This window comes from Quercus lobata, chromosome 1, assembly GCF_001633185.2.
Source record: "Quercus lobata isolate SW786 chromosome 1, ValleyOak3.0 Primary Assembly, whole genome shotgun sequence".
NCBI classification, from domain to species: domain Eukaryota; kingdom Viridiplantae; phylum Streptophyta; class Magnoliopsida; order Fagales; family Fagaceae; genus Quercus; species Quercus lobata.
The window spans coordinates 36,288,971-36,300,276 of NC_044904.1; the positions used below are offsets into that span (position 1 = coordinate 36,288,971).

General features: G+C 31.8%; 1 protein-coding gene across 1 annotated transcript; it reads left to right on the forward strand.

Annotated features, from left to right (window-relative positions):
• The first annotated feature begins 2,211 nt into the window (after positions 1-2,211).
• Positions 2,212-6,218, forward strand: LOC115988817 (protein NRT1/ PTR FAMILY 2.3-like). Its single transcript, XM_031112434.1, has 5 exons — positions 2,212-2,369; positions 2,468-2,600; positions 2,695-2,912; positions 3,857-4,398; positions 5,235-6,218. The coding sequence occupies exons 2-5, from the start codon at positions 2,525-2,527 to the stop codon at positions 6,073-6,075; spliced, it is 1,677 nt and encodes a 558-aa protein (XP_030968294.1). The 5' UTR covers positions 2,212-2,369; positions 2,468-2,524; the 3' UTR covers positions 6,076-6,218.
• The last annotated feature ends 5,088 nt before the right edge of the window (positions 6,219-11,306 follow it).

An 11,306-nucleotide genomic window follows, 5' to 3' on the forward strand; every position in this document is an offset into this window, starting at 1 on the left:
GGCTGTAAGTCACTTCTTAAGATGTAAAGTCTTAACTGCTCATGATGTGTGATGAAATCACAATTTGGTGCATGTTGGTTTTCATGATTGGTGAATCTTTGGAATTAATTTATGAGGAATTGATTTTTTTTATTTCGAAATTCTTACAAACAAACTTGAATCATGAATTCTAGTTTTAATGAGAAATTGTTAGTTTGGTTTTGAGATGCTCAAAAGTGAATTTGTTGTTTTCTTTATCAGTGGCATTAAGCTACATGTCAAATTAAGTATGCATAATCATGTTTTATTGTTATACTTCTAAGTATTTTAAGTTTTGATATAAATGTTAGTTTGGGAATTTTCTGTGTGCAGGGAAGTTTACATTTTTTTTTTTCTAATTTATACAGTATTGGTCTTTACTTTTAGTTTGCTTGGAAGTATATTGCTGTTTCTAATTTTATGGAGTCACGTAGAGACTTAACAAAGGGATGGATTTATGGCATACACTGAGAGTTATGGACACATTAGAGACTGAGAAATTTATTCTCAACTCCAGTTGGACCTCATTGAACATTTATGGCAATTGCAAGGCGAGTCATAGGAACTTCCTTTTTTATATGTTGAGAAGCATGAGTCATAGGAACTTGTGCGAGTGTGTGAGTTTTATTGTAATTTGGTTTGAGTTATGTATGTGAGTAATCTATGGACTATATTGTTCCAACTATAATATGTGTTCTATTTTATATGTTTTCTTCTAAAGTTCCTCTATTTCATAGTTCACATTGTTCCAAGATTGCTTCCAGACAATTAAGATGATTATTTTAGTCAAAAATAAATTTGTATATGTATAATTTGGTTTATAAAAAAATAATGTTGTTATACTAGACAATAATAGGCTATCATGACGATTGAGAAATTTTTTTAGTGAAAAGATAAATTTGTATATATATAATTTGGGGTGAAAACAAAATATTATTGTTACACTAGATGATTATTTGCTATCATGATAATTGAGAAATTGTTTTAGTAAAAAAAAATGTATAAGTATAATTTGGGGTTAAAAAAATCATTTGTTAACACTAGACGATTATTTGCTATCATGTAGCAGCGGCGGTGGTGGTGGGGGCGGTAGTGTAAGAATCGACGGCGGCGGCGACGGTGGAAGAGTTGGCGGCAACGATAGTGGGGGTGGCAACGGTGGTGGCGGCAGTAGTGGCAGCAATAGCGGTTGTAGTGGTTGTGATTGTTGGTTATTGTAGTGGAGATATTATTATATTGGACTGGATATATTACTTTATTGTAGTAGATATATTATTTTATTGTGTTGAAAACTTAAATAGATCCACTGCTGTTGGATGTTTTGTAAAGTGAGTAGGTAAAATAGATAAAGTAACTTTTTGTGTTGCCAAATAGCTAAATTTTAAGTTCCATTACTGTGGATGCTTTGAAGAGGTGTGTGTTGTCTTGTGCGTGTCCTACAAGCTAGAGAAGAAAGAAAAAGCTGAAGAAATATAAAGTGAATTCATTCAGTCATTTGGGTGTGAACTATGCAGTCCATAGAGAGTGAGGATAGTGTGCAATCTTTGAAGAACTACGTGAGAGAGAGTAAGCAAAAGAGAAAAACACAGAGAGTAAGAGAAAATTATAAGTGAGAGATATACATAGTGAGTAAAAAGAAAAAGAGAGTTATTTTTTACTCTAAATTGTATCTCTAAACGTTGTAATCTCTATTTAATAATTAATATAATGAAATTATTTAAAGTTGTCCCATGATTTTTTCTTTTAAGAAGAAATGATTTTTCATAAATCTTGTGTTCTTACGTAGTTGTGTTTCCGTTATACTTGATAAAATTTATTTACATATATATAGAATTTTTCTGAACACCTTTTATTTTAATTTTTACTTTTTATATGTTTTTATGGGAACACATAAGAAATTGTGCTATCTAGGATGGTTACTAAAAGCAGGTTCAATGGAATTAATCAACTTCAATTGGATGATCCAGTAGACAAATCTGGTGTTTGCCCCGTAATTGTCGAAGTAACTTTACTAACTATTCAATTGCTTTCTTGATGAATATGGATAACTAACAGTCAATAGTACCATGATCACTGCAAAGTCAATGGTGGACTTGGCTGGCATCTCCCTTTCTCTCCGTTTGAATTTGGTGACTATATATGCCCTTATTAAATTATAATTTTCCAATATATTAAGCAATATATCGTGTCCTCGTTAATATCGCTTATGGCAAGCGTGCTTAATTTGCACCGATAAACTATAGTGTGCCTTTCTGAGTGGCAATTAAGAATGTGATTTGTAGGTAGGCTGGAACATTATAGTAAAAGATACTGATAATCATTTCACATTTTCCTGGTCTTTGAAAACCTCGGTAGGCCACGCTTTGATTTTTTATATCTTTTTCTTTGGCAAGGAGTGAAGATTTGTCCAACAGAAATTTGAACATTTATATTCTTACTGTTTTGTTAGATATAACAAGGTAGCAAAAACGACAATCTCGTATGAAATTAACAGTTGACTTGCAATATGGGAGGTAGAGAAGCCCAAATATGCAGCTCCGGTAGCAAACGTGGTGGTTGGATCACCTTCCCCTTCATCATTGGTCTCTCTCTCTCTCTCTCTCTCTCTCTCTCTCTAAAACACATAGAATTTGTTGGATCAATATGTTTCTTATTTCTAATATTTATATCAACCAGGCGCGACGGCGGGATTCACACTTGGAGGCGCAGGATGGATATCAAACCTGATCGTATATCTGATTCAGGTGTTCAATGTGAAAAGCATAAACGCAGCTCAGATTTACAACATATCGAATGGTTGCACCAATTTGTTTCCGGTCATTGGAGCAATTGTTGCTGACTCTTTCTTTGGTACTTTCTCTGTTGCTGCAGTTTCTGCCTGTATCTCTTTGCTGGTAATACTCTTTACTGTGTTGCAACTTGCAAGATGCATGTCTGTTGTGTGTGTGTAGTTTGCTTGCTAGACTATCTGTCGTGAGTTTATCTCGAGTTATATTTAATTTTTCAATATAATTGATTGATAGATATTTTTCTCTCGACTGTGAATAGCTTATGTTCTTTGTGTGTTTGCAAGCTTACTTTGACAGATGATTTCATTATTTGGTAGATATAAAAATTGATCCTCTTCTATATCTTTTCCAAGTAATGAGGATGTGATTGAACTTCATATTCTTTTACTTTCCTAAACAAATATTGAAGAACACGAACTTATTGCTTTGTTTCTATTGGCAAAAGATATTTTAAAAAACAAATGATGAATTTGGTTGCAATTCCAAAAATAATTTATATTGTTTTACTCGCAAAAAAATTATTAATATTTTATATAGACATAAAAGTGACGGTTGTAGTAATGAGGGCAATACTGATGTGGTGTAAGTGATGGTGGTGGTGATAGTAGCATAGGTGGTGTGGTGTGGTAGTGGCGGTGATGATGTTGGTGATTGTGGAGTGGTGTCCTTAGAGGCGATGATGATAAGAGTTGTTGCAGATGGTGTTGTAGAGTTGTGGCTATAGGCCTGCTTGAGACAATGATGGTGGGGTTATAATAATTAATAGGATTGGAGTGGTTGTCGTAAAAGTCTCTAGTTTCCTTTCCATTTACGATTAACTAGTACTCAATTTGTAAACTTGAGTGTTTCTTTGGCAAAACATTTTCCTTTAAGATTTTTTATTAATTTATTCATGCATAGCTTTTTAAAGGCTCATTTATCTCTCTCTCTCTATATATCTATATATATATATAAATAAATTATTTTTAATCAATTTTCAAAAAATTAAAAAAAAAAAAAATGTCAAAAGGAACCTGCATCCTTAACATCTAAACCATTTACCTTTGCAGGGTATAATTCTCTTAACCTTGACTTCAGCACTTGATTCCTTGAGACCTCAGCCATGTGATAATGGATCAAGCTTATGCACACCACCCTCAAAACTCCAATATGCGATCCTATACACAAGTTTAGCCCTAGCATGTATTGGATCTGGAGGTACACGGTTTACCGTAGCAACTATGGGAGCAAATCAATTTAATAAACCCAAGGATCAAGGGATTTTTTTTAACTGGTTTTTCTTCACTTTCTATATTGGCTCTGTGGTAAGCGGCACAGCCATTGTCTACATTCAAGGTAACGTAAGTTGGAAATGGGGATTTGGCCTATGTGCGATTGCTAATTTCATTGGCTTGGCCTTTCTCTTATCGGGAAACCGTTTCTACTTTCATGATAAGCCACAAGGGAGTCCATTCACAGGCATAGTTCGTGTTATTGTTGCCACTATTCAGAAATGGAAGCTGCAGCACTCATCCAAAATCGAGGATTACTACTACGGACATGATGGAATCACAGAAATAGCTGCAACCGCAACACCCAAAAAGAGCTTCAGGTAGGAAGTTGAGTCGTTCTTTATTTTTTGGGATGAATTGAAATTTAGTTATTATTATTTGAAAACTTGGCCACTTTACAATCATCAATATTACCTATAACTACCTCTAGTACTTGACATGTGCAATAAGGGAAAAGTATCATGTGCATCTAATATATACATTCATTTCTGATAGTTTGTAGATCTCACACGATTATAGAGTTCATATATTGTACAATAGATGATGCATCTATTGAATTGAATGCATAAGACATATAATTATTGCAACATCAGAATTTTGAATGAAATTTAGGGTCTGTTTGGATAGAACTTATTTTGCTGAAACTGAAAACTTAAAACTGAAAACACTGTAGCAAAATATTTTTTAAATATGTGAATAGTACCGTGAGACCTATTTTTAATGAAAAAGTTGATAAAAAGTGTAATTTGTGGGTCCGTGAACAGTGTATATATGCACTGTTCACTGCAAAAGTCAACAATTGCAGTTACTGTTCATTGAACAGTAACCGCAATACTCCAAATGAAAACGCGTGAAAAAAAAAAAAAAAAACAGAAACGCAACGCAACGCAACTTAAAGTCCAACCCAAACACACACTTAGTATTCTTAGTCTTGAACACCATGTCCATTTAGTGTTCAATTTTTAATGAACTCTATATTTTTTTTATCTACTTATAATGACCATTAGTATTTTGAAATATAAATTTGTAAGCACATGGAGATCATTTGAATTCTTATGTTTGATAATTCATTTGACATAATGATAGTCTGACAGAAATTTTATAAGCCAAAACTTTATTCAACTAACAAAACTACTTAAACACACTTTTGATGCAGGTTCCTTAATCGTGCCGCACTTAAAACAGATGGAGATGTTGGATCGGATGGTTTAATTGCAAAACCTTGGAAAATATGCACAGTACAACAAGTAGAAGATGTCAAAACCCTTTTTAGGATTTTCCCATTATGGTCATCAAGTATTTTTTTAGGTACCCCAATAGGAGTTCAACTCAGCTTGACAGTAATCCAAGCTTTAACCATGGACCGACACCTTGGGCCTCATTTCCAAATTCCTGCTGGATCTATCCTAGTCATAAGCCTAATCTCCTCAGCCATTTTTCTTACAATCGTTGATCGATTGTTATCTCCAATGTGGAAAAAGCTGACTCATAGGTCTCCTACGCCCCTCCAACAGATAGGACTAGGTCATGTGCTAAACATTCTAAGTATGGCTACTTCGGCACTAGTGGAATCGAAGCGGCTCAAAATAGCCCGAGCCCACCATCTCCAAGGCCAGCCTGGGGCCATAGTGCCCATGTTGGCCTTGTGGCTAATTCCACAACTAGTTTTGGTTGGCATTGGAGAAGCATTTCATTTCCCAGGACAAGTTGCATTATATTATCAAGAATTTCCTACTTCACTTAAAAGTACATCAACTGCGATGATTGCTTTGATTATAGGGATTTCTTTTTATATGAGCACGGTTTTGATTGATCTTGTCCAAAGGATCACTGGATGGTTACCAAATAATATAAATAATGGGAGGCTAGATAATATGTATTGGTTGTTAGTTGTGGGGGGAGTGGTCAACTTTGGTTATTTCTTGGTGTGTGCTTGCTTATACAAGTATCAAAATGTTGAAGAGGGAGAAGAGAGCAATTCTGTCACTAATAATTGATTCTCAGAGTGAGCAATGATAAAGGCTCACATGTATTTCTATAATAATAGACCTTGGATATAGAAAAAACCATTGTTGACATGGACTATTTTGATTGATGCATAATAAAGATGAGATCACTGGTAAACCAATATAAAAAGTGATGTTATTTCAATTATAAGAGATTGTGTCAACAATTGTGAAAAATGTTATATTTTTATTATTATTCTCATTTTATGACAGCTGTATGTCCATTTTTATTATAATAAAGGAGACTGTATTGATGTTTGTATTTTTTTTTTTTTACGGAAAAAATTATGTGACTAAATAAATGAAAAAAAGTAATAAGAAAACAAAACCCCTAAGTATTGTCCAAATCATCCCATTATCTAAACAAAATAATTCTTGATTGAACGGAGGAATCTAAACCAGCACTATTCATCTACTTACCTTACCCCTCCCAAAAAAAAAAAAAAAAGCACATTTAAAAGCTTATTTTATATTATGGGACAATGTAAAAGCTTGTGCTATATAAGATGGTTACTAAGAGAAGGTCCAATGAATTTAATCAACGTCAATTGGATCCACTTTCTCAAAAAAAAAAAAAAAAAAGGGTCAATTGGATCCAGTTGACTTATCTGATGTTTGCACCTTAAACGTCAAAGTAACTTTACTAACCGTTCAATTGCCATCGATGAATGGATACGTTACAATCAATAATACTTTGACTGCTTCTCCAAAAAAAAAAAAAATTAAATAAATAAAATAGTACCTTGAGTCCTTGACAGAAAGCTGCAAAGTCAAAAATAGCAACTCTCTGTCTCGCCGTTTTTGGATTTGGTGACTATGCCCATATTAAATTATCATTCTCCCCCTTCATAGTTTTCCAACATATTTATATTTAACAATACCGGGTCCACAATTTTCCTAGACTGGTACTTTAGATTGCAAGATACTGATAATCAATTTTCCTAGTTTTAGAAAACCACAGTAAAGGCATTGCATGGTTTCTAAAAATTATCTCATTTTATTATCTCAAAAGTTACTTTATTTATTAGATAAGACTTAGGTATTGTTCTTTAGGTTCTCCTCTTAAGATTTTGTCTTATGATTTTTTTTTTTCATGGAATGAAAGTGTACTTTTTAGTTAAATAGCCACATAATTGAATTTTAAGAGGTGAACTTAAATAACAACACTCAAGGTACTGTACCTAAGTTTTGTCCTTATCTATTATAGCATACCACTTTACAACACACTTAACATCTCAAATTCTATTCTTTTATCACTTTAATTAAATATTATTTTTTAATCTTTCTTTATTATTTGTTTCTAACCGTCATTTTTAAATAATCATCTTATTATAACGGTCATATTTTTTTAAACTAGGCTTTTCTTAATGGAGTTTTTTTTTTTTTTTTCCTTCGAGAATGGTTATATTTTTGGAAATCTGTTTTTTTCATGACAATCATTTTTTGGATTTTTTTTTTTCCATTTTCGATCAAATAAGTTCTATGAAGGGTGACAATGGAAACTCATTTTTGCTCCAACTGAATTAAACTATCAATTTGTCAAAATCCATTTACGCAAAACATAAACTATCAACTTGTCAAAATTTATTTACGCAAAACATAAACTATCTTTGAAGAGTGACAATACAAACTCATTTTTTGCTCCAATTGAATTAAACTATTGTTGAGGATAAATTTTCACACCACATGGCTTTATTTTATTGGCAACCTGCACCACGTCAACATTATCATGGATTTTAGGAAAATCTTTTTTAAAACTCAAAAAGAGCCTATATTTACACAAAAATGCGTCAAAACCCATGGTTCAAGCTCATAGCACATAATCCCATTTTTGGCTCATGATCCAAGCTCATGAGTCTCATGGGGGAATTTTGGGAGTTGTGGTTTGGAGGGTCAAGAAGTATGTTCAGTAAATAGATGATGCATCTATTGTTGACATGGACTATTTTGATTGATGCATAATAAATGTGAGATCACTGGTGAACTAATATAAAAAGTGATGTTATTTCAATTATAATAGATTGTGTCAACAATTGTGAAAAATGTTATATTTTTATTATTATTCTCATTTTATGACAACTGTATGTCCATTTTTATTATAATAAAGGAGACTGTATTGATGTTTGCATTTTTTTTTTTTTTTGGGAAAAAATTATGCGACTAAATAAATGATAAAAAGTAATAAGAAAACAAAACCCCTAAGTAATGTCCAAATCATCCTATTATCTAAACAAAATAATTCTTAATTGAACGGAGGAATCTAAACCAGCACTATTCATCTACTTACCTTACCCCTCCCCCCTCAAAAAAAAAAAAAAAAAAAAAGCACATTTAAAAGCTTATTTTATTTTATGGGATAATGCAAAAGTTTGTGCTATATACAGTGGCGGCGCCACATAGAGGTCGGGGTGGTCCCAGGACCACCCTGGCCTGAAAAAAAAAATTATATGTAATAATTAAATATTTTTTATTTATCTACCCTTAAAAAAAAAAAAAGGAACACCCTCAAAAAAATTAGGAACATCCTCAAAATTTTTTTATACCAATAAAATTAAAGAGAGATGCTATGTCCACAACATTTTTATAATATTTTCATAACAAATTACAGGTGGTTAGTTATTATTAGTTCAAATTTGAACCTAGCATTAAGATTACTTTTTTATGACAACAATAATAACCAGTAACAACCTACCACTTAGGATTTGTTGTAAAAATGTTGTGAAAATGCCATGAACATATCATTTCTCAAAATTAAATTTTGGTGGATTATTTGTTACATTTCGGCCGGTACCAGTTTTTAGAAGAAAAAAAGATAAATCCCTAAACGGACAAACTCGTCAGCACAGCATGTCATTACCTGCGTTGAATGCCTAAAAAACAAATCCAGCCATCGCAAAGGTCGCCCCTACTTCTTCTTCTTCCTTTTCTTCTTCTTCTTATTGTACTATTTTTGGTTGTTGTTTTTTATTATTTAATTACATATTTATGTTTTAATATTATAAAACAGTAATTGTTATGTAATAACTAAATGATCTGAGTGTCAAAAAAGAAAAACTAAACGATTTGTTTTATTTGAGGTTTACTTATTTGGATCAATAATTTTATGTTTTATAAGAAAATATAAATATAAATATATATTATTTTTAATTTTTTTTAAAAACCCCGAAATACCTTGAAATGGTATGTCGAAATAGATCAATACCGAAATATTCTGTTCCACTAAACAAATCAAAATAGTGTCCAAAACAGTATTCATAACATTGCTTTGAAGCAAAAAGAAAAAGCTAAAAAAAAAAAAAAAATTGAACTAAAATCTAAAAAAGAAAAAATTGTAATAGAGAATTTAAAGAAAAAAAAAATTGTAACAGAGCAAGCCCACCCAAAAACACCATAAAATATATTCCTGAAATCGCCACTGGCTATATAAGATGGTTACTAAGAGAAGTTCCAATGAATTTAATCAACGTCAATTGGATCCAGTTGACTTATCTGATGTTTGCACCTTAAACGTCAACGTAACTTTACTAACTGTTCAATTTCCATCTTTGATGAATGGATACGTTACAATCAATAATACTTTGACTGCTTCTCAAAAAAAAAAAAAAAATGCAAGGCAAAGTCAAAAATAGCAACTCTCTGTCTCGCCGTTTTTGGATTTGGTGACTATGCCCATATTAAATTATCATTCTCCCCCTTCATAGTTTTCCAACATATTTATATTTAACAATACCGGGTCCTCAATTTTCCTAGACTGGTACCTTAGATTGCAAGATACTGATAATCAATTTTCCTAGTTTTAGAAAACCACAGTAAAGGCATTGCATGGTTTCTAAAAAAATATCTCATTTTATTATCTCAAAAATTATTTTATTTATTGGATAAGACTTACGTATAGTACTTAAGTATTGTTCTTTAGGTTCTCCTCTTAAGATTCTGTCATATGGATTTTTTTTCATGGAATGAAAGTGTACTTTTTATTTAAGTAGCCACATGATTGAATTTTAAGAGGTGAACCTAAAGAACAACACTCAAGGTACTGTACCTAAGTTTTGTCCTCATCTATTATAGCATACTACTTTACAACACACTTAACATCCCAAATTCTATTCTTTTATCACTTTAATTAAATATTATTTTTTAATCTTTCTTTATTATTTGTTTCCAACCGTCATTTTTAAATAATCATCTTATCATAACGGTCGTATTTTTTTAAACTCGGCTTTTCTTAATGGAGGTTTTTTTTTTTTTTTTTTTTTTTTTTTCCTTCAAGAATGGTTATATTTTTGGAAATCTGTTTTTTCATGACAATCATTTTTTTGGATTTTTTTTTTTCCATTTTCGATCAAATAAGTTCTATGAAGAGTGACAATGGAAACTCATTTTTGCTCCAACTAAATTAAACTATCAATTTGTCAAAATCCATTTACACAAAACATAAACTATCAACTTGTCAAAATTCATTTACGCAAAACATAAACTATCTTTGAAGAGTGACAATACAAACTCATTTTTGCTCCAATTGAATTAAACTATTATTGAGGATAAATTTTCACACCACATGGCTTTATTTCATTGGCAACCTGCACCACATCAACATTATCATGGATTTTAGGAAAATCTCATTTAAAACTCAAAAAGAGCCCATATTTACACAAAAGGGCGTCAAAGCCCATGGTTCAAGCTCATAGCACATAATCCCATTTTTGGCTCATGATCCAAGCTTATGAGTCTCATTGGGGGAATTTCGGGAGTTGTGGTTTGGAGGGCCAAGAAGTATGTTCAGTAAAGTTCCAGTAGTTCAAAGTTGATAAAGGAGAATATGTTGCTTGGCATGTCTTCACCAATTCCCTGAACTCTGACGAGTTAGTGTGCAATAGGTAACATTTGATAAGCCTCTCATATCACATAACACTTAAAATGATAAAACTCTTCATACTCTTTACATAAAAATTAATGTCCATCATATAATATAAGTTTAAAAATGTAATTATATCATTTCATATTAATTATATTATAATTTTCATTTAAATTAATCTCAAGCACATGGCTAAATCTATATTAATATCTCATATCTAGCATTAAATGACTCCTTGCTCTCCAAGATTTGGTCAAAACACAAAGAACCATAATTACATTTTTAAAACTTCATCAAATATCAACCAACTAGTTTATTACTTACCAAAATTATATTGTAATAAAACCATAGACTAAACATATAACTT

Bases quoted from the DNA above. Each gene is read 5' to 3' on its own strand.
- LOC115988817 (XM_031112434.1), top strand. From the start codon at position 2,525: ATGGGAGGTAGAGAAGCCCAAATATGCAGCTCCGGTAGCAAACGTGGT. The intron at 2,913-3,856 runs GTAATACTCTTT...TTACCTTTGCAG, and splicing joins CTGCCTGTATCTCTTTGCTG to GGTATAATTCTCTTAACCTT. The intron at 4,399-5,234 runs GTAGGAAGTTGA...CTTTTGATGCAG, and splicing joins ACACCCAAAAAGAGCTTCAG to GTTCCTTAATCGTGCCGCAC.